General features: G+C 44.1%; 1 protein-coding gene and 1 long non-coding RNA gene across 3 annotated transcripts in view; one reads left to right on the top strand and one right to left on the bottom strand.

The window, feature by feature from the left end:
* Positions 1–13077, bottom strand: part of SAMD12 (sterile alpha motif domain containing 12) — a 448904-nt gene extending 435827 nt beyond the window's left edge. The window contains exon 1 of the mRNA XM_070802753.1: positions 12919–13077. Within this exon, the coding sequence (XP_070658854.1) occupies positions 12919–12931 (13 nt within the window). The 5' untranslated portion in view covers positions 12932–13077. The remainder of the gene's footprint in view (positions 1–12918) is intronic.
* A 94-nt stretch (positions 13078–13171) lies between these two features.
* Positions 13172–23598, top strand: part of LOC139186942 (uncharacterized) — a 432806-nt gene continuing 422379 nt past the window's right edge. For both annotated transcript variants that reach the window (XR_011570629.1, XR_011570630.1), the window contains exon 1: positions 13172–13378. This is a non-coding gene — a long non-coding RNA (uncharacterized lncRNA). The remainder of the gene's footprint in view (positions 13379–23598) is intronic.

Below are 23598 nucleotides of genomic sequence, written 5' to 3'. Positions count from 1 at the left end.
ACCTTGATCTCTCCCTTTCCATAATTACTCCCTTTCCACAACTCCCTTTCCTTTGCACTTTCACACTTCTTTCCATTTCTTGAGGATACATTTGCATCAAGAGTAGCTTCCTCAACACCCCCAAAGTATTAGTGGACTTGCCTCCCCATTTCATCAGAATGCCTTAAATCTTTACCAAACCACTGGGTACTTCCCAGCACATGTCTTGTTGGCTGTCTTAGTTCATCACGTGATGCTGAGACTCTCCACTCTGAAATGGGACCCCTCCTTCCACTGACTGCTTCTTCCCATCTCCTTCAGCCTCCCCTTCCTCATCCTATCCCTTAAACTGCTGGTACTGGTGATCCTGCGCATCACACACGAAATCTCCCTGACTTACTCACCTACTCTCTTGCCTTAGACATGCACATAGAAGGATGTGCAAAGTGAATATGTGGAAGAAAGACCTTCTAGGTGGGGAGACCAGCATAAACAGTATGGTAGGGAGTCAGCACACAGCTGATCCCTGGGGTCCTCAACTATCAGGGAAGGTTCCTAAGGGAAAGGAGTGGAGATCAGCCTGAAGCAGGAGGGCAGTGGCAGTCTGGAAAGGTCGCTGACTGCTAAGGAGTTTGGGCTTGATTTTACTGGGAGTAGAGTGGCCCTGAAGAGTTGGGAGCACTTATGTGGCTGCCACACCCTGTAACTACACAATCTCAAATCCTAGTCTTCCCCACCTCCCCCCCGCCCCCGAAATGTTTCTCACATCTGTTCCTCTGTTCCTTTCTTTCCCCTTATCTTATTACTTTAGCTTCCTTGGTTTTTCAGTTTCTCCAGGCTATGATCAAACTTTCCATAGAAGTTTTTAAAAAAACAGATGAACAACAAAACAAACAAACAAACAAACACCCTTTAAAAACATCTGGGGAGTCAAGGGCAGTGAGAGGACCATTGCCGTGGGCATGGCGGCTCCCTCTGCTTAAAACAGAGCCCCCTACACTGCCCACTCTGCCCAAGTCCATATCTTCTTCTTTTTATTAAGATACATTCACAAACCAAGCCTTGAATCTGAAGCAACCGTAAGCCCCATGAAGGAAAGGTTCGTGGCCTTACATTCTTTTATATCACCCGGTGAGTGCTATTCACAGAGCTGAGTTTATCACAAGTGCACAATGAATGTTTATTATCCAAATAGGAATGCGCACTCATTTGTGCTGGGTACATAAGTGAATCTGGAAACCCACAGGGATAAACAGCAGCAACAAAAACCCAAAGACCTCAGGCTCTTACACAGAAGGAAACTAAAGTGCAGAGAGCCGAGATCAAGACAAATATCTCATAGAGGTTTGATCTAAAAACCTGGAAGAGTTTTCCCTACTGTAGAGCCCAAATAAGCAATGTTTTGTTTATTACACTGTTTTATTCTTCCCCTTAAATTATCAACATTTCCAACAAACAGCTAGTAAAGTACAGCCAAGCTACCAAACTGAAACAAAACCAGAAAGCAACACAGGACTGTGAAAAAGCTTCCCTGGTAGCTCAGTTGGTAAAGAATCTGCCTGCAATGCAGGAAACCTGGGTTCAATTCCTACAGCTACCCCCTCTAGTATTGTGGCCTGGAGAATTCCATGGACTACATAGTCCATGGGGTCGCAAAGAGTCAGACACAACTGAGTGACTTTCACTCTCACTGGAACATGGCAAAGTTGGCAACAAAGCCCAGTCCCACCACCAATTAGCTGTGTGGTCTTATCTTCTCTGGACCTAAAGTCTCTCAACTACGGGCTGGGAAATCAACTATCTCATTGCATTATGAAAACTAATGTCTGGAGAAGACTCTTGAGAGTCTTTTGGACAGCAAGGAGATCAAACCAATAAATCCTAAGGGAAATCAACCCTGAATATTAACTGGGAGGACTGATGCTGAAGCTCCAATACTTTGGTCATCTGATGCAAAGAACTGACTCATTGGGAAAGACCCTGATGCTGGGAAAGATTGAAGGCAGGAGGAGAAGAGGGTGACAAAGGAGGAGATGGTTGGATGGCATCACCAACTCAATAGATATGAGTTTGAGCAAACTCAGGAGATGGCAAAGGATAGGAAAGCCTGTGTGTTGCATGAGTGGGTCACAGAGTCAGACAAGACTTTGCAACTGAACAACAATGTCTGGAGAATGGCCATCAAGAGGCTGGCTTAGAGTAACCAGTAGTAACTAATGAAAAGATGTTAATCTTTCTGTTTACTAAACAAATAGTTGTATGCTTTCTATGTGCCAGACATAGTTGTTGGCACTAGAGATTTATCAGAATATATTTTAAAAAAGTAAAATGGCTGTTCTAAAGAAGATCACATTCATCTTTATTCCCTGGAGAACAGAATGACAGCCCCAGTCCCCTTTACCATGAAAAATACAATCTCCATATGCACATTGTGCATATGGTTTAAGGGGGTCAAGGATTAGATTTTAGATTAAGAATCTTGCCCCCATACCGGCATCTGCAAATATACTTACTAAGAATGACTCAGGCCATGTGTTAGATTCAAGGCCCCATTTCTGACTCAAAAAAATACCATCCAAGGGAGGAGAGGAGGAACGTGGATGTTATCAAGTGCCCCAGAGGAATCTCATTACTAAGGAAACACTACCTAAGTAGATCAGTCTTCAGAACACCTGCTTTTCCTAAGCTTATCCATGGTATTGGTGGTGGTTTAGTTGCTAAGTAGTGTCCAACTCTTTGCGACCCTATGGACTGTAGCCCACCAGGCTCCTCTGTCCATGGGATTTTCCAGGCAAGAATACTGGGGTGGGTTGCAATTTCCTTCTCTAGGGGATCCTCCTGACCCAGGAATCGAACCCAAGTCTTCTGCATTGCAGGCAGATTCTTTACCAACTGAGTTACATTTCTGACTCAAAAACATACCATCCAAGGGAGGAGAAGAGGAACATGGATGTTATCACCAAGTGCCCCAGAAGAATCTCATCACTAAGGAAACACTACCTAAGCAGATCTGTCTTCAGAACACTTGTTTTTCCTAAGCTTATCCATGGTATTACAGGACAATAAATCAAATTCTGCTAGAGACTGGCATACACTGGATGCTCAATAAATATCTACGAGTGTAAAATGAAGAATATTTCACTTCTAAGCTATAGGAAGTAAATGCTAAGTAAGTGAAGTTGCTCAGTTGTGTCCAACTCTTTGCGACCCCGTGGACTGTAGCCTTCCAGGCTTCTCTGTCCATGGGATTCTCCAGGCAAGAATACTGGAGTGGGTTACCATTTCCTTCTCCAGGGGATCTTCCTGATCTTGTGATCTAACCTGGGTCTCCTGTATTGGAGACAGACGCTTTAACCTCTGAGCTACCAGGGAAGATGAAGTACATGCTATACTCGCCTAAATTTCCAAGATGCCTTAACACCAAAGGGCAATCCTATAGTTTATTCAGGCAGATTTAATTTAATTTTTTTTACATTGTGGTTAAGTTATCTCAGAGAGCAGAAAACAAACAGAAAGCAAAAACTGAGGCATCACAAAGTACTGACACATACCTGGTTCTAACCTCAGAGATGGAAGGGAAAAAAGGGTGATGACTCAGCCAAGACCAGGAAGTGCATGTCCATTTCTTGGCTACTGGTTGCTCTCTTTTCTCCAGCTATAAACCACTGTCATCATGGGGGAAATAAGCAACTCAACAAAATTAAGTGCAATATTCATCTATTGAAGCCTGGTTAATATTATATTTTCACCCTTATGTAATGCACAGGCACCTTCTCAAAAACAAAGACAATAACCCTAAACTGACATTTTACAACCTCAAACAGGGTAGCTCTACATTAAGGCAACCATGTATCATACAAATTCTGGGCTATCCCAAACTCAAATACCCCAAAGACCACTGGGAAATTCTGAAAATGCTAATGCATCCATACCCAGATTATAACTCCAAAACCATGTTTTGCACTTCGAAGCAATTTTGTGGAAAAGCCCTCCATCTAATTTGTGGCTGAGCAAAATCTGGTCTTTGCAGGTGAATCAAGCACTGCTCCCACTGTATAAAGAGAGAGCTCAAGAAAGACCCAATTTTCAATCAGATCACACACAGCCACACTTAAAATTTAAATCACTAGAGATTGAATCAATTAACCTTTTCTTAGGCTTCATAAAATGGAGTCCTTGGCTCCACCGGAAGCTCCCCTTGGCAGGCAAGACAAATTCCTTCCAGGGATAGGAAGTAAAATTTTCCTGCTCTAGTTTAACTTATCTATGGCCTCTAAAGCATGTTCTTCCCCAAATTTTCCTCCAAAGGGAAGCCCTCCCTCATCTGGGCTCCATTCCTTATCTGGTTTTCCACAATAACAACAACCAAAACAAAACAACAAATAAATATCCAGAACTTGATGGCAAATTCCTGTTACGTTTTATTATAAAGGGAATTTAACAGCTTTCTTTTGGATGTAAAACCAGTGATGTTTCCAGGCCAAATCCATCCTTGAAGTCTGGACTAACCTGGAAAGCAAGATACATATTTGCCATTGCTTTACTTGCATGTTCTTCCATAATATAGCTCAGGGAACTCACTTCTGGAAAACTGTTTCCTTCTAATTGTCCCCATTAATGTAATTCTCTTATTCTTGTGAGGTCCTCATTATGAGCAGATGATTAATAGAGAAAAAAATCCAAATTGAGAAAAATACATATGAGACAGTAACTCGAGAGAGCAGTTTGGCAGTTTCTTATAAAGTTAAAACACACACAGACTCAATTTCCACTCTGAGCTATTCATATAAGAGAAATAACAATGTTTACACAAAAACCTGTATGCAACTGCTAACAGTCATTTATTCATAATTACCCCAAACTGGAAAGACTCTAAACATATGACTGGTGAATAAACTGTGGTACATCCATTCAATGGAATGCTTGCTATTCACCAACTAACAGCGCTGAATGATGAATTTCAAATGCATTATACTAAATGAAAGAATTCAGACTCAAATGGCAGCATAGTATATGATATCATTTTATCATAGTATATGATATTTTATATAACCTTCTGGAAAAGGCAAAAGTATAAAGACAACTCAAAACAGTATGTTAATCAGAGACTGTGAGCAAAGTGTAACTAAAGTAAACAAGAAATCTTTTCAGGGTGTAGGAATTGAACTTGATTTTCTTCATGGTTACAAAACTGAATAAATTGTATATGTTTGTCAAAACTCAAAGAATTACAAAAGGTAAATTTTACTGAATGTAAATTATACCTAAATAATCTGAACTTTAAACTTTTTAAAGTACTAATGTAGAAAGAGAGGGAAGGAAATACAGAGTCAAGTTTCAAAAATTAAGAGTGAAACAGTTTGAATGATACTTGGAGAGAGAAATGGAGATATTTATCTCCAGTTTAGTAGACTTATATTAAAATTTTAAGTATCTGTTAATTCTTAGAACAACAAAAAAAAATCAATTTTTGTTATATAGCTCCTCCAACAAGATTTATGTCTGCAGGACAAAACATTTTTCATTTTATGTTTGACTTTTCACAGCCCATTTATAAAGGAGATCATTTTCTCCCCAAAGTATTTCAGGGCATCATTTTTCACCAGAGACTTCTCTTAATCCTTAGCTGGTCTAATTCTTTCCTTGGTTCCTACCAAATCAGCATTGTAGGTCAATTTTCTCTTGTTTAATGGTTACCTGGCCTAACTAAGCCAAATCTTAATTGGGTCACAGCTGTCTCATTCTGTCGGTTTTCCAATGTTACTTTCATAGAGTCCATGAATTTTCTTCCTCTTTTGCATGATCTGAAATTTCTCTTTGCAGTCAATTTGCATGCACAGTTGTATAACTGAGCAATTATCAGACTAAGAGAGCCCAATCTACAAAACTGTGGGTGTTGAGTGGAAAGTAAATTTTTGGTGGAGAAAGATTAAGTGTTGAGTCTTTAGTGAATAAACACACTCATATTATGAGGAAACTCCAGGAGATAGAGAAGGACAGGGAAGCCTAGTATGGTGCAGTCCATGGGGTCGGAAAGAGTCAGACACGACTTAGTGACTGAACAACAACAATTATGATCACTTTTACTTCCTGCTGTTAACCTCATAAGGTCAAGGAATCACATAATGAATAAAATCAAATACTACACTTAAAAGTGAGGATGGCTTTTATTTTACCTATTATATTTTGTTGGTGTTATCCCAGCTCTCAGGATCTGCATTCCTTCATTAGCAGCTAATACACAGACACTGTAAAACCATTGGACTATAAAAATGACTTCTGGACAGAATAGCACCAAACACCTTCCAGAGCATCAACAGCAGCTGAGGAACAAAGGAACTGAACTTGCCAGCTGGTTCCTCCCAGCACCAGGTGCCCTGGGAAAAGGCTGCAAAGAGAAGGCAGTGAGGCGGCCCCCTGTCACCCAACAACCACCACCCCTGTGTGCTCTTCCCTTGGGAGGCAAGCTATACGAGCAGCTTCTTGCACCCACACTTTAGAAAAATCAGACTAAATATAGCCAAGTGTGCTCTCATGAGCCAGCTCTGAGCTGGTAGTGCTGTGACACTACCAGAAATTTGGGGAGGAATCAGGAGAGCAGTTTTCCTAGCTCACTCTTGTGACAAAAGGACCACAGGCACGATCCAGCTGGGTTGCAGGGAGTGCTAGAGGTCTGGCCAAGCGGATAATGCAGCAGCCCATAGGGAAAGGAATGTACCAGACGCGACAGGCGCATGCCCGTTCACTACCCTGCCCATAGAGGGCTAAACAGCCACAACACTAGAACTTGGTGGGGAGACGCCATTAGGGAACACACATCCCACTCACAGCCCTCTGTTCTATGTCCTCCCCCCATCCCCCACTCATGAGTATTGTGTTCCAAAGCTCACTCAAAGGCGGTCCCCTTGGTTAGGTCATCCCATCCCACCCAGCTCTGAACTAAATGCTCCGTCTGTTCTCAGACCTCCCACGTTATGTTGCTTGTACTTTTATTTAGCACTTATATCATTCAGCTTTCATCTGAATCTGTCTCTAGCCAAGTGGACACAAGGGAAGGCTAAGCTTTCTTCTTTATGGACTCCGCCCCAAATTTAGTAGAGTTCCTTGCACACTGGCAATGTTCTCCAGCTTATTAACAGCAAATGCCCAATGCCAGAGAAAGAGAGTCTGCAGTTTTCTCCTCTTTCTCCTAATTCACCAAATGCACAATGTCTGATGCTTACTCCCCAGGGAACAGGAACAGGCTTTGGATCCCTGGCTGCCCCTCCTGTACTGTGTCCCCGGGGCATCTACTGTGACTCACTCAGCATGTGGATGGAACGCAGCTTCACTGGCTACATGTTATCACATATTCCACATGTCTTCACCGCGAGACAGAAGAGAAAGAAGGGTGGCCCAAAAGGAATTAGCAAGGGCGGGGCCAGGTAAGGGCAGGATTAGACTGAAGTTCTGTCCAACCAGTTAGAGATCAGGAGAAGAGCTGGGAGTGGCAGGAAGTCAGCCTAGGGCTCCCACCTCTCCCTCATGTACAGTCACTCAACAGGAGCTTTCCATGATGGGCTCCCATTCATCACTCTCAAGTCCTAAAACAGAGCGATTGTTTAAGCTGCTGCTGCAGGAAAGTCTTATCTTGTGGGATACAGAACAAAATAAATATTAAGAAAAGACGGAAAAAAAAAAAAAAAAAAGACCCTTGGTGAAAAGTGAAATGCAGGAGACTTGAGTAGCAAGTAGCTGAACACTGACACCAGATGCTACGCAGAGTCACAGCAGAAGCAGGTTGACGGTTGCACTGCCTTTACAACGTCCACTTCTGCAGATGAACGCAGCTAAGGGTTCTCCTTGGGGAGAACATGGGGCCTACTGCAGAAAGCAGATGCACCCATAAGCTTACCCATTCATTCAGTCTGCCACTCATCCACTGACTCATTCGTTCACCCAACCTCACGGAGAGTCTATCACGGGTCAGGCAAAAAGCTCCACCAAAGAGAAGCACACAAAAACCATGTTCGCCACATGGAAACGCAGCTAGAAAAACTGGAGGTGGGCTAGCACCCAGATAGCCATCTTCCTCCTCGATTCCTGTGCTCTGGGAGGCAATCCAAGAGGAGAGCACTGCTGGTCTCTCTCCACTCTCGACGGGCTCTCCTCTGGTGAGGAGAAGACAAGTAGACACAAGCAAGCCTGTGAAAGGGAGCAAGGCATCCGTAGTTGGGGCCTGTCTCTCTCTGGGTCCCAGGTACTTGCTGCAGAAGCCCATCTCCTCTCTGCAGTCCAGGCTGCCAATGTTACAGAGACGGGCACTTCTGTAAGGGGTAAACTCACTGCTGGGGTGCAGTATTAGCAAATCCACGTTACCATCCAGCCCAAAGTTAGAAAAAAATAACTCCTGTACCCTTCTAATCAAGACAATGTCTTTATCTTGCATTGTGATTGTGACTCAGTTCTGGGCCAGCAAGGTACAGTCACTTTTCGTGACTGCTTCTCTTTGCCATGAGGTTCCAACTATCTTGTTTCCTCCTCTTTCCCCAGCCACTGTTAGGATTACTTATCCTTACAATATTTTGGTGATGGGCAGTTTTGTTACTCTTTCACAGGAGAAAAACTATAGAATGTGAGCACTGAATGACTAATCAGAGGCTATCTGATAAGTTAGCTTATTCATTTTAGATGGGAAATGTAGATCCCCTAGCCCAATGTCATTTACAGCACACAGCCTTCTATTGGAAATCTTTGTGGAAGGGTGGTAAATATTGGGACTCATCTTTCTGCCATGGAAGAGGAACTATTATTCTATTAGATCTGGAATAGAAACACTATATATAGTATTTCTCCATTCCATTTTTCTTATACAGCTGAGGATGACGCAGAGAGAGGAAATGGGGACCAAGGTAGGAAAAGTTTTCTTTTGCTCTGAAGCATTTATATTGGGTTGGCCAAAAAGTGCATTCACTTTTTTCCATAGCACTGTATGGAAAAACCTGAATGAATTTGGGGGCTAACCTAATACTTCACTCAAGAAAAAGTTACTAAGGTCTGCCAAAGTGCCAGGTACCAATCTTGGATTACAGAGGTGGATACAACACTATGCCAGATGAATCTACTTTTTCCCTCTGCCTACAACTCGTGTTAGAAAAGTGTCTCAATGGATACAACTGTCTCCACAGTCTCCATGGAGAATGGATTACTCTTGGTTTCTGCAGGCTATGTCCTTTCTAGAGGTCCTAGTTCTCCAGCTTAATGGAGTAATTTCTTACAACATGTTTTTAAGAAGAAAATGGATGCCAATACAATCTCAATCCGAATGCAGACCATAACACATTCTGTGGCTGGAAAGCACAGCTTTAAGCTGCCCACAAGTATAAGACTTGGATCATAACCAGGTTAGGGACTACACCTAAGATGTTGTAATTAATTTAAAGAAAACCTAACTCAGGATAGCCATAAAATACACAGACGGCATCTCTTTTTAATGTAAACTCAAAGCTACAGGTTCAGCAAAATGAATGAGCCACTTACTTGCTCTTAACACTTTTACAAGTTCAAGCTTACTTAAGAAAACAGGTTACACACTGCAAGGAAAAAAAACCTTCTAATTTGTTACTAATTACAAAAACTGACATGAATAAGTAAACATTCAGGGTAGCAAACAGGTTCCAAACAGTACTGCTTTTTGAAAGAAGGATGGTAGTACAAATAACAGTTTACGGAGAATCCACCTTCTGAGTACCCTTAATAAGCCCTTTTCTTTTATTTAATACTCACAACTTTAGTAGGACCTAAACAGTAGTGTGCCTACTTTTTCCAGATGCAGAAACTAAATCTCAGATGTTAAGTAACATGTATTATATTTCCTATACCATTCCCACTGGTGAAATTCCTTATTCTCAGTGTTTCTCAGTGAGCTTGGGGAAACTGGTTGTTCCCTGGTCTTGGGTTGGGAATTTTGTATAAAAAGGCCATGCATGGCAGGACATTTAGCATTGCTGACCCATGGGCACAAAATATCAAGCCAGACCCTGCATTATCTCAAACATGCCCTAGGCAGAAATATCCCTCTCAGATGAAAACCACTGCTCTAGAAGAGCCTTTGAGCATCAGAAGACTAAAGAGAGGGGACTACTGCTGCTGCTAAGTCACTTCAGTCATATCCAACTCTGTGCGACCCCATAGATGGCAGCCAACCAGGCTCCCCATCCCTGGGATTCTCCAGGCAAGAACACTGGAGTGGATTGCCATTTCCTTCTCCAATGCATGAAAGTCAAGTCGCTCAGTTGTGTCCAACTCTTCGCGACCCCATGGACTGCAGCCTACAAGGCTCCTCCATCCATCGGATTTTCCAGGCAAGAGTACTGGAGTGGGGTGCCATTGCCTTCTCCAAGAGACAGTGCACTTCCTTTAAAAGCCTCCCTACCTTCAAACCTCTCAGAAATCCTAAGAAAGTCCCATGCACCCTTAGCGAGTCAGTTACAAAAGCTCCACAAATTTATTTCCCATGGATTTCATGAGCATTTGTTGAATACCTATCACGGGTCAGGTAGTATACTACAGACTGGGAGTATAAAATGTCAAAAACACATGGTGTCCACTCCTAAGGGGTTGCAGTTTCACTAGAGTCCAGAGAGAGGCATGAACTAAGGCAAGTGTTAGGATGGATGGAGCACAGGTACTAAGGGAACAGAATGCTAGAGGCACTTCCCACAGACTGGGCGGGCCACTCAGAAGTCAGAGGGAAAGGAGGGCTAAGGCAAGTTCCCAGAGGAGTTTACCCTTCGCCTTGAAAGGCCAAGTGAGAGTAGCCAGGAAGGGCCAAGTTCAAACCGAGAAGCCCGCCTTTGTAAAGACCAGAGACAGGAATATTTGCAGCCAAAGTTTAAAACGTTCCCTTTATTCTTCAAGTTGAAGCTCATTGTGATTCCAGCTCAGGATCTCCTGTTTATTAGACAGCCACTTTAACCAAACAAGCCACTAGAAAATAAAATAAGCTCTCCACAGTCCAGGCATACTTCCTTTCAAAGCCTTTGTTTTTGTAAGGTCTGGCTTCACTGGTATAATAACCCATCAGACAAGAAATATGACTAATTCTATACTTCTTCCAGCAAGCAGGAAATTGTTTTCAAGTACACTGGCAACCAGTGGGAGTGCCCTTCACTTGAGGACACAGAAGAGTGGGGAAGAGAAGATATCATGTCATCTGAGGGGTGAGCAGAGAGGGTGCCAGTAGGTCAGCTTGCCCTTGGCCTTAGCTCAGTGAACTTTATCTTGGTGTTTTTTTGTTTGTTTTTTTTTCTTTTCATCTAAAGTCTTGTCTCAGTTACCATCAACTGTAACAATGCAAAAAGACAGATTCTCACTCTACTATTAATTTGCATGGAAAAGAAAGCTGGTTATTTTTTCAAAGTCACAAATATGATTTGTTGTTATTTAGAAGCTAAGTTGTGCAACTCTTTGTGACCCCATGGACTGTAGGACACCAGGCTCCTCTGTCCATGGGATTTTCCCAGGCAAGAATACTGGATGGAGTGGGTTGTCATTTCCTTCTCCAGAAGATCATGTGTGTATATATGTGTGTGTGTGTGTGTATAAACTTATAATTTTACAAATAATTTAAAAGCCAAATATATACATTAAAGGTAGGTAGATAGGTAGATAGAAGTGCCCAGCTGGGGAAATCTTCAAACCTCAGACAGCCCAAAAGCAAGTCTTCCAAGTTAATGGATGTTGATTACAGGAGCTGGGGTGTTGCTTCTTCAAGTTGCTAAGTAATTAACAAGAGTAATCTAACAAGAGTCGGAGTAGCTCAGTTGCTCTCACCTGGGGTACGGAGGGGAGAAGGAAGCCAGTAAGCCCTCATGGTTTCTTCTTGCCTCCGGCCTCCAAGGAGCAGGCTCATTTCCCCTTGGCAAGGAGCCTGCCACAGCTGGCAAGCATGCCCTCTTTCCAACACCCATTTCCTCCACGACCTGAGCCAAGCTCAGGAACCATAATTCTGGAGATGATCGGATGCTCCCCTTTAGTCTCATGCTCATTTCACTTTATCATTCAGGAACAGTTTGGCTATAGTGCGACATCATAAACCCGTCTGGCCCACACATTTTACCCAGAAAGCACCCTCAGCAAAAAAGCCAGTCTTCCAAGGTGAGAGAATCTGAACGAAAACTTGGGATTCCATACAAACCGCCCATCCCGGGCTTTCAACCGGAAAGTTCAAAGGAAGCAGGATCATAGAGCCCGCACTGTAAAGCCAAAGGCCAAAATTATATGAGGAAAGAAGGTGGGCTTCAAAGAAGAGGATTCACCCCAATCGAAGAGGTTGATTGCCGTCATCCCTGACTGATTGTTTCTGTAAACTCTGCCAGCCTCGGGAGGGTTGTATGAACAGAGGCAGGTGTAGGGACACCTCCACTCTCTGGGTACATCCACTGCTGTCGCTTCTGAGTACACACGACGTGGGGCCCTCGACCCAATAGCAGTCCATGCTTCCCCATGACGCATCTGGTTGAGGGTCCTTTCCCACGTGCGGGCGGGGGGAGCGGGGGTGGGCAAAGCTAGCATCTACCAACCCTGGGGCCAAGGAACTGGCTCCGGTGTATGGGGCAGGAGGTGGGGAGCATCAAAAAGGGCACCTAGGGGCTGAAATCTCAAGGCGACCTCTCGGGCTTTCCCCCCATTTCCAGCACGTCGTTTCGCATTAGGGACACTCTTTGCCTCCGACGCTGGAGTCCTGCGCAATCTACTTGTCTTTCTAAAACAACTGAATAAAGCGCCCACTGGCCTTCCATGGCTCAGGTGAGTGCCAAGAAGAGGTGTTAAGAGGAAAGGGCCCGCTCGCCACCACCCTCTTTCCTTTCCTCCCCAGGTTCCCCAAGCTTCAGCGGGGATGTGTGTATTGGGGTGCGCGCGTTAAGAGGGAGCTTAAAATGCCCAAGCGTCCCTTACCTTCCACAGCCATTCTCTCAGAGCTTCCCTAACGCATGCATAATTTTCTTGGCGGAGATACTCCTCCTGCCCCGCGATCCCACCCCCTCCTCGCGTTTTCGCCTAAATATTCTGCGCTCATCTGCTCCAGGACCAACCTGCCGCGGTCACGCAAAGCGAGGCTGCCGGCTCCTGGCTCGGCGCAGAGCAGCCTGGGGACTGTAGTTTCCTCTCTTCCCACAGACCAGGGAGAGCACCCCGGGCCCTCCGTGGGGGGAGGCCCCAACCCCACAGGGGGATGGCAGCTCCGGTTTCATCGGACCTAGGCAGAGAAATCCCTCTGGGTGAGGGGGTCTCATGGGTGGACCCGGGGACCCTGGGAAGGCGGGGACTACATTTCCCAAGATGTCGCGCGCGGGGTTTCGTTCCGCGCCAGGAGTAGAGACCCGTGATTGAGATCGTCCCTGTCGATTAGAAGAGGGTAAGCACCTGGCAGGGCTCTTGAGGGAGGCAGGAGGCGGAGGGGTTTGAGGTGTGACCTTCTGGGTTTGTCGCTGATCCCCTTGGCCACCTAATTAGTGAGGTTATCAGAGTCACCGGCCAGGTGTCTTTTTCCGCCTGGGCCAGAGAGCCGCTGTGCTGGGTGCGGTTGAAACTTGTTCCTCTAAGACCTGGGAGGTGGGTTAGGGAGAGTCTTGCTGGGTGATAGGACTGTGTTCTGATCCTCCAGGTGGTTCAGGTGGCTAAGCAGCGTAGGGATGGGAGATGTCTTGAGAATTCTGAGCAGGCATCTCCCCAAGGGGTTATTAGGAACAAAATCTAGGAACCAGGATTCTAAACCTGAGCATGTCAGATGTTGGAAACTACTTGGATTCCAAGAGTGGAGGCTTTCAGCTTGGCTGGCCAGGGAGCCTCTTGGCGGTCTGTTGATAGAGACTAGTAATTAAAACTATCTAGTGCGTTCATTCGGAGAAGGCGATGGCACCCCACTCCAGTACTCTTGCCTGGAAAATCCCATGGACGGAGGAGCCTGGTGGGCTGCAGTCCATGGGGTCGCGAAGAGTCGGACACGACTGACCGACTTCCCTTTCACTTTTCACTTTCATGCATTGGAGAAGGAAATGGCAACCCACTCCAGTGTTCTTGCCTGGAGAATCCCAGGGACGGGGTAGCCTGGTGGGCTGCCGTCTATGGGGTCACAAAGAGTCCGACACGACTGAAGTGACTTAGCAGCAGCAGTGCGTTCTTTCAACTTACGCACGTGTGTCCCGACTCCAGGTGCTGGAGTGCTATAAGCGGACAGGAAAAAGAATCGCGGGAGGCAGTAGAATTCCAGAGTTGGTAAATACTGATAAAAATGAAGTCTCCAGACTTTTTTTCTTTCCCCTTCATGTGAAAATACAGATGCATTTATCACTGGCAGAGGTAAGGGAATGGCATTGGGAACCAATCTGACTCAGGACTGTAGTAAGATTTTTAAAGGCTCATTGTTAATTGGCTATACCCCAATACAAAATTTAATAAATAAATAAATAAATAAAGTTTGAAATAAAAGAAAAGGCCTTGAGCTCAGAATTGCATATGGCACTGCTTCCTCCCAGCCCCTAGATGATCTGCCCCAGTCCTATATTTAATTTTTAATTACTCTGGAAAATAACTTTAAGGAAATACAAGGATCCGATTCTTCCTGTCATGATGACTACTTAGATTGTCTTTGTCCCACTTGGTTATAATTTTTTTTAAATGAGCATTTTTGTTTCTGGGTGTGTGCGTGCACACCTGGTTTTGTGGTCACTGAGTATATGCTTAGTCCTCCTATTGGGTAACATGGTTGTGTCTGGGCACTTTTAAAAATACCTGTGTGTAACCAGTAAATGCTCTTGGTGATACTTTTTAACTCTGAGTTCATAGAGCTGTATTCAAGTCAAATCTAAGCCTTCGATCCTTGATACAGTAGAGAGAGTCCTGTTCAGGCCAAAATAATTTTTCCAACCTGACATACAGATCAGCATTCTAAAGTCCAAAAGGAACTAACACACAAGTGCTTCTCTTCCAAGTATATGAAATCAGCAAACTGTTCAGTCTTTCCTTAGATTGAATGAATGGTAAAGAAATCCATGGGACAGGTAGTATCAACAGTTCTTAGCCTTGTCTGTACATTCGCCTTTTACAAACACACATTCTTAGCCTGACCTTAATCTCACAGAGGTAGGGTTCCTGAGGGTTGGGGCAGGGACACTTAAGTTTTAAAAATCCACAGGAGATTCTGACCGGCAGCGAGGGTGCACATCATTGGTCTGTTTTCAAGCTTTTAAGGATCTGGTTAGTATTAAAATGTAAAAGTCACTGAAATCCATTTTTAATTTAAAAATTTCATTTCAGCTCCAGTTGTTAAGATATTTCCCCACTGATGTGCATTTCAGTTTGAGTTTCATTTTTAGCATAAATGTAAATAAGATGTGAAGAAATCATTAGTTTAGCCACAAGAAATAGCCAGTATTTACATTTTTAAATCCCACAAATACAGCAGTTTCATGTGGTTTAGCCTAATAAAGAGGAAGCAGTAGTTAAGCAGGGATTTTCAGTTTTGGCTGAATATTAATATTACCTGAGAACCTTGGGGAACAAAAACAGTTCCCACTAGAATGGTCCTCCAAAAAAAGAAAATACCAACTCTTGGCACAACTGTGAAGCAGTAAGGACTCATATGTACTACTGGCATTATGTGAATTGATACAACCACTTGGGAAAAACCATTTGGCGTATTAAGCTGAATATATCCTTATCCAGTGACCCAGCAGATCCACTCCTAGGTGTGTACCAGACTGATGTGCATACACATCTTTTTCCGAAAGACATATAGGACTGTTCTTGGCTATAGGACTGTTAAGACATATAGGACTATTCATGGCCATGTTCATTATTTTTGTAATAACTACAGACTGGAAGCACCCAAATGTTCATCAATAGGTTGGATAAATTAATTTATATGGTATCCAGTATAGTGTGTGTGTGCGCATGTGTGCTCAGTTGCTCAATCATGTCTGACTCTTTTCGACCCTGTGGACTGTAGCCCGCCAGGCTCCTCAGTCCTTGGGATTTTCCAGGCAAGAATACTGGAGTGGCTTGCCAGTTCCTCCTCCAGGGAAATCTTCCTGACCCAGGGATCAAATCCATTTCTCTTACATCTCTTGCATTAGCAGGCAGGTTCTTCACTCACGCCACCTGGGAAGCCCCATTTTATTAGTTAGATGCAGGTTATTCAAGGGGAGAGGGTTAGTCAAGATCATGAATTCCAGGTGAAGGGGATCATTGGAGGTCATCTTAGAGGCTACTTATCACAACGCACAGAATGTTGAACCAAAAAAGCCAGACAATCAGAAGTACATATTGTGTGATTCCATTTATACAAAGTTCAAAAAATAGACAAAACTAATCTATGGCATTAGGACCATGTCCATGAGGGCCTCTAGGGTACTAGGGATATTCTGATTGTTTAGGTGTGTGCTGATTACATGCATATAATGTTTGTGAAAATGTATAGAGCTGTATATGTATGATTTGTAGAACTCTTCCACAGAATGTGTGTTTTCTACTCTAAAAGTCTTTAAAAGAATAATATGCTTAGATTTAACTAATTGATAAATGATCTGTTTATCAGCCACTCTATGCCTTCTCATCCTTTGCCACAGCAAAGTGGTAGTTCCATTCCATTTAGCAAGTATGGTTTGAGGACCTACTGTGTGCCAGGTACCTGTCTGGACTTGTGGTATACGAGAGACTGGATTTCTAGAAGTGGCCCTCAAGAGTCTGTGCTATAATCCCTGAACCTGAGAATGTGATGACAGTCCTCCTGTCATTGTGAGGAGGCACAGTAGGGGCTTCCAAGGTGGCTCGTGATAAAAAACCTGCCTGCCAGTATAGGCGATGCAGATTTGATCCCTGGGTTGGGAAGATCCCCTGGAAGAGGGCATGGCAACCCACTCCTGTATTCTTGCCTGGAGAATCCCATGGACAGAGGAGCCTGGTGGGTTGTAGTTCATGGGTCTCAAAGAGTTGGACATGGCTGAGCATGCAAGCACGCATGCAGGAGGCCCAGTTGACCTCAAAAAGGGAAGATTATGCAGGTAGGCCTAGTCTAATTAAGGGGTTTTCTCCAGCTGGAAGCAAAAGAGAAGGGCAGGAGAGGAACTCACAGTGACTCTAGGCATGAAAAGTACTCAACACTCGGGTTACTTATTTGAAGGTAAAGAGGGCCCCAGCAGGCAGCCAGCAAGGGCACATGGACCTCAGCCCTGGAGTCATAAGAAACTGGATTCTGCCAACAACCTGGGTGAGTCTGGAAATGGACTCTTTCCCAGAGACTTCCAATAAGCTTCCAAACCACCAGACACCTTGATTTAGGTCTTGTAAAACCTGAGCAGAGAACACAGGTGTGTCCACTCAACCGTCTGCACTGTAGAACTGTGGGTTAATAAACCAGCCTGTTTTAAGCTGCTCAATTTACCTATTTTGCGTTATATGTGTTTAGTTTGTTATGCAGCAGTAGAAGCAAACACAGGGCACATCCTGTTAAAGCAGGCAGTTATCGTCCCATTTTTGTGAGTAGAGACAGACTGAAAAAATGATAATAATACCAATGCTAACAAAGTTCATCAAAATCTCTGGAGGTAGGACTCCCATACCCAGTGCTGTTTTTCTTTTTTTCAAGTACTCTAGGAGATTCTAATCTGTAGCTTCTATTGCACAATCTGTTAAAGAGATAGAGACCAAAATGTCTGGGTAAGAAGTAAACAGGGGACTTGGCATCCTCCTCTGTTAACTGCTTTGTTAACCCATCGCTGAATCTTTTTTTTTTTTAACTTTTTATTTTATATTGGAGTATAGATGATTAGCGGAGAAGGCAGTGGCACCCCACTCCAGTACTCTTGCCTGGGAATCCCGTGGACGGAGGATCCTGGTGGGCTGCAGTCCATGGGGTCACTAAGAGTCGGACATGACTGGGCAACTTCCCTTTCACATTTCACTTTCATGCACTGGAGAAGGAAATGGCAACCCATTCCAGTGTTCTTGCCTGGAGAATCCCAGGGACGAGGGAGCCTGGTAGGCTGCCGTCTCTGGGGTCGCACAGAGTCAGACACGACTGAAGCGACTTAGCAGCAGCAGCAGCAGCATAGATGATTAGCAATCTTGTGATAGTTTCAGGTGGACACCAAAGGGACTCAGCCATCCTTGTACATGTATCTATTCTCCCTCAGAGTCCCCTCTCATCCAGGCTGCCACATAACATTGAGCAGAGTTCCCTGTGCTGTACAGTAGGACCTTGCTGGTTATCCGTTTTAAATATAGCAGAACATCACTGAGTCCTGTTGTACCTTCTTGAGTGCTGGCTTCCTCTCCACGCCCTCCGCTTCATTTAAGTAATATCAGTGTCTCCACTGGTTCCACGGGGACAGAAATGGACTCTAGTTCTGCTCACCTTTGATGTTCCAGCTACCAGCACTCTGGCACATAATAAATATTTGATACATGTATTATGCATTTATAAATAATGCCTGACTGAAGGAGTTTGTGAATAAGCTACCTAATGATGATTAGGTCTCCATTTTCCCCCATGAAACTGCAAGTTCATACTTCATTTTTGTTTGTTTTAATTTCTATACTCTTAGAAGTAGACATTTTCATCAATTCAAAAATGCATATTTTGTATTAATGCAAGTATGTGGACTCCATAAAAATAGTACAGATGAACCTATTTGCAGGGCAGGAATAGAGACGCAGATACAGAGGATGGATTTGTGGACACAGTGGGGGTAGGGGAGGGTGGGACAAAATGGTAGGGTAGCACTGACACATATACACACCATGTTTAAAACAGAGAGCTGGTGGGAACCTGCTCTAAAGCTCTTGAAGCTCGGCTCAGTGCTCTGTGATGACCCAGAGGGGTGGGATAGGGTGGGGTTGGGAGGGAGGCTCAAAAGGGAGAGATGTATGTTTACATATAGCTGATTCACTTCATTGTACAGCAGAAACTAATACCACATTGTAAAGCAATTATACTCCAATTTAAAAAAACAAAGTAATAACTTAGAGACAAGCTAATCTAAGCCCCCTCATTTCACAGTTAAGGCAGAAAAGTGAAAGTGTTTGCCCAGATCACACCGTGGCCAAACAAGTATTCACAGCATAGGTCCAGACCAAGGCTCTGGACAGGAATGGGGTGGGGAAGATTTCTGTTGCTCTAGACTCAGCTTGGCTTGATTTTCTGGCTTAGCTTTAAGTCAGAGAAGTTAGCGCCGCTGTGCTCCTAACTGCAGATTTGTGGGGAGACTGAAGGAGCCCTTCGCCAGGCTGAAAGGGGAAGCCACTCTCATAGTAATGGCAGAGGAGCAAGAGGGTGAAAGAAAGCATGCAAGATGTTAAGATCCGGCTTAGCACTGGAGCACTTCCCTGTCTTCCATGGTGTTATTTGCCAAAGCGAGTCACATGGCCAATATCTTTAGAGGAAATATATGAGGAAGCCATGGGGTGGATGTGAGCTTAGGGAAGGATGAAGGCTTGGGCTAAATCCTCAATCTCTACCATGACTGTGTATCCACCTCCTATGGCTGCCATGGGCAAGTTCTGTAAGCTGGGTGGCTTAAAATTTACTCTTGGTCCTGGAGGCTAGAGTTCTGAAGTAAGTCCAGGTGTTGGCAGGGCCGTACTTCCTTTGAAGGCTCCAGACATGCATCATCTCTTGCCTCTTCCTAGCTCCTTGTCTAGGTTGCTAGCAGTCTCTGAAGTTCTTGGCTTGTTGCTTCAGCACTGCATGGAGACAGATCTCCGTTATCACTCGGTGGTCATCTTCCTCATGAATCTGTCTTGTGTCTCTAAATCTCTCCTATGAGGACACCAGTCATTGGATTTAGGGCTCACCCTAATCCAGTATTTGGAGAAGGAAATGGCAACCTGCTCCAGTATTCTTGCCTGAAGAATCCCATGGATAGAGAAGCCTGATGGGCTATGGTCCATGGGGTTGCAAAGAGTCAGGCATGGCTGACCGACTTTTACTCACTCACTAATCCAGTATGAGTTCAGCTTAATTTGATTACATCTACAAAGACTCCATTTTTCAAGTAAGATCACATGCACAGGGACCTGGGGTTAGGAATCCAACACATCTATTTCAGGGACACAATTCAACCCCCAGCAGACTGAAACTTCTTGTACCATTTTTCATAAACTAGAGCAGCTGTTCTCAAGGTCTCAGTCCTGGATGCAGGGCATGAGCATTATCCTGGGAGCTGGTTAATTAAGATTCTTGGGTTTCAGTTCAGACCTACCAGGACCCAGCAGTCTGTGGTGTCACAAGTATGCCAGGAGATTTTAATTTGTGCTAAAGTTTGAGAACCACCACCAAAGAAGACATTAGAACCCAGACTTTGCAAAGAGGTAAATTTAGCCATTGTTCTTATTTTTTTTAATTAATTACTTTTATTTATCGCTGTGCTGAGCCTTCGTTGCTGCACAGGGGCTCTCTGCAGTTGTGGTAACCACGCGAGGCTACTCTCTAGTGATGTGCAGGCTTCTCGTTGCGGTGGCTCCTCTTGTTGTAGAACATGGGCTCTAGGTCATGCAGACTTCAGTAGTTGGGGTGCATGGACTTAATTGCCCCTCAGCACGTTGTATCTTAGTTCCTGGACCAGGGATCAAACCAATGTTCCCTGTGTTGGCAGGTGGATTCCCAACCACTGGACCACCAAGGAAGTCCCTAGCCATTGTTCTTAAGAAGGAGTGGGAAGTGGGACCCAATCTCAATTGGGTGGTAAAAGCAGCAGGTTTAACCAATTTATTGAGTAATAAGGATATAATTCTAAGGAATCTAGTCCTATTTGCCTCATGGAATAGTGGAGTTAATAAAGCCCTGTACTTACAGCCCAGAGTCATCATAATGAATCTTCATTTTCTATGGGTGTGAAAAAAGATGGGAGGGGTCATCGGGGCTGGCTCCTGAATCTGGCATGAGCTGCACTAGGAGGAAAGTGAGAAAATGTAGCAAAGCTTTGAACAGTGTTCAATACATTTGTGGAAATGATTATTACCAAAGACCTATTGCTGACTCCGGAGAAGGCAATGGCACCCCACTCCAGTACTCTTGCCTGGAAAATCCCATGGGCAGAGGAGCCTGGTAGGCTGCAGTCCACGGGGTCGAGAAGAGTCGGACATGACTGAGCGACTTCACTTTCACTTTTCACTTTCATGCATTGGAGAAGGAAATGGCAACCCACTCCAGTGTTCTTGCCTGGAGAATCCCAGGGACGGGGGAGCCTGGTGGGCTTCCATCTATGGCGTTGCACAGAGTCGGACACGACTGTAGTGACTTAGCATTGCTGACTCCACAGTTCTATCTTCAGCCAGTTCTGGAAAACAATGACCCCAGGACCCCTATGGCTATATGCACAGAGCTAAGAAGGAAAGATCCCACAGTTGAATATAGCATTTCAGGCATGGAAAGTTAATTTACCAGAGAAGCCATGTATAATGTTCAACTAAATATGACAAAGAGGGCATCAGTTTAGATGGGGTTAGAATCTCAAGTTAAAGTGGAGAGTAAATATAAAAAAAACAGGCAACTTTGCCCTTGAAAATGCCTTACATTGCTTTTGAAATATAGGAAACATATTGAAATTGTACATATATATATATATATATAATCCTGCAGAATAATTTCCTAGCTCAGCAAAATTGGAAAACATAAAGACTATTAAGCAAATGTCTGTAAATTTAAAATATTCTTTCTCTAAAATAACAATCAAATCCCTAGTTCTGAATGGGGTGATGGATAGAGGGTTCTGAACTCTAATATCTTAATATACTATTTGGTTTTGTGGGGATTAAATGAGAGAATTAAAGCTCTATCTTAGAAGAGAGGCCGTTCTCCAAAGAAATGGGAGTTTGGTTCAATAGATTTAACCTTCCTACATGAAACAAACACTAATGGAGTGGTTATGATTTGCCAGAAATTCTTTTAAGTGCTTTAAAAACACTCTAGCATTCTGACTTTGCAGACCATGTGCTTAACCACTATGCAAGCTCACCTTTCTAATTTTTCACATACTGTATTTCCACCATATGCAGTTGTGTGGAGTTCAGACCCAAGGTCAAAACTTGGAACTGGGTACATTGACATCAGGTGTGGACCCAAAGGAGCCGCCTCCATGTGTCTCTGTTCTTGAATGGTGGGCAAGTAACACAGACTAAACCTCTGAAGCCTTTTCTTTTTAAGTTGTATGCCTTTCGTATTTTCCCAGAGGCAGAAAATACAGCAGAGTAGTATGTTGTCGCAAAAGCAAAGAGTGGGGTTGAGCCTTAGTGGTTAGAGATGAGAAAAGTCTATCCGTTGTCAGAGACTAAGAGTCGGAGGAATTCATGCAGTTGGAGGCCGATAAAAGGCACTGCAGGTGCTGATGACAGATTACTGTCCTCATAAACCTGAAGGTATGATCTAGGGCTCAATCCTCGTGTCTGCCAAACTCAGAGAACTTAAAGAAAAATGGGACATAGGAGATGATTTAGATCGCACCTGGGAGGGAGAGAATGAAGCAGGCAAGATGTGCCTTGTGAGATAAGGCCAGCATTAGCATAGTGCAGATCCGGGCTCCGTCTTCTGCTCATTTTTCCAGCCCGCGGTAACTGTTGGGGAAGAATTTGGCTTTTGAAAGGTATTTCTTTTTTTTTTTTAATGAGTTTTTATTTATTTCTTATTTTGCATGCTAAGTCGCTTCATTCATGTCTGACTCTTTGCAACTCCATGGACTGTAGTCTGCCAGGCTCCTCTTTCCATGGGATTCTCCTGGCAAGAATACTGGAGTGGGTTGCCATGCCCTCTTCCAGGGGATCTTCCTGACCCAGGGATCGAACCCATATCTCTTATGTCTCCTGCATTGGTAGGCAGGTTGGTAGGCAGGTTCTTTACCACTAGCACCATCTGGGAAGCCCCAATTTATTATTTTGTTTATTATTTTTGGCTGTGCTGGGTCTTCATTGCTGCATGTGGGCTTTTCTCTAGTTGTGGCAAGCAGAGGCTACTCTCTAGTGGTGTGCAGGCTTCTTTTTGTTGCAGAGAACAGGTTCTAGGGCACGCGGTCTTCAGTCGTTGTGGGGTCTGGGGTCAGTAGTTGCGGCTCCCAGGCTCTCAAGCTCAGGCTCAGTAGTTGTGCCACATGGGCCTTGTTGCTCCATGGCATGTGGGAATCTTCCTGAACCAGGGATCTAACCCGTGTCTACTGCAATGCCAGGTGGATTCTTTATCACTGAGCCACCAGGGAAGCACTGAAAGGTATTTCTGTGAGGTCTAGTTTCAGTCACGAATCCCCAAAGCTAGAAATGTGAATTTCATGGCGGTGGGGAAAACTATCTGCTAATATTTGCCCCTCAGTTTCAAATGTGAATGAGGCAGTATCTATTAGGTGTTTTAACTGACACAGACTGTATTTGTTAAGGCAATCTCTACCTTCTTCTTATAGGCCTTCTATGGACCCTTGGGTGTCCTTCACTCTTATCCTCTGGGCTGGTCATAGGCAAAAAGCGAAGGCAGGTACAATGTCTCCCTAAGGGCATGTTCCCCTACAGTACTTCCTTTTGTGTGCTGGATATTTCATTGATTCTGTCTTTGGAATAGGACCCTGGAAACATGTAGATCTTAGTTGAAATCTGCCT

This window comes from Bos indicus, chromosome 14 (genome assembly GCF_029378745.1).
Source record: "Bos indicus isolate NIAB-ARS_2022 breed Sahiwal x Tharparkar chromosome 14, NIAB-ARS_B.indTharparkar_mat_pri_1.0, whole genome shotgun sequence".
NCBI lineage: Eukaryota > Metazoa > Chordata > Mammalia > Artiodactyla > Bovidae > Bos > Bos indicus.
This window is presented reverse-complemented; position numbering and strand designations above follow the sequence as displayed.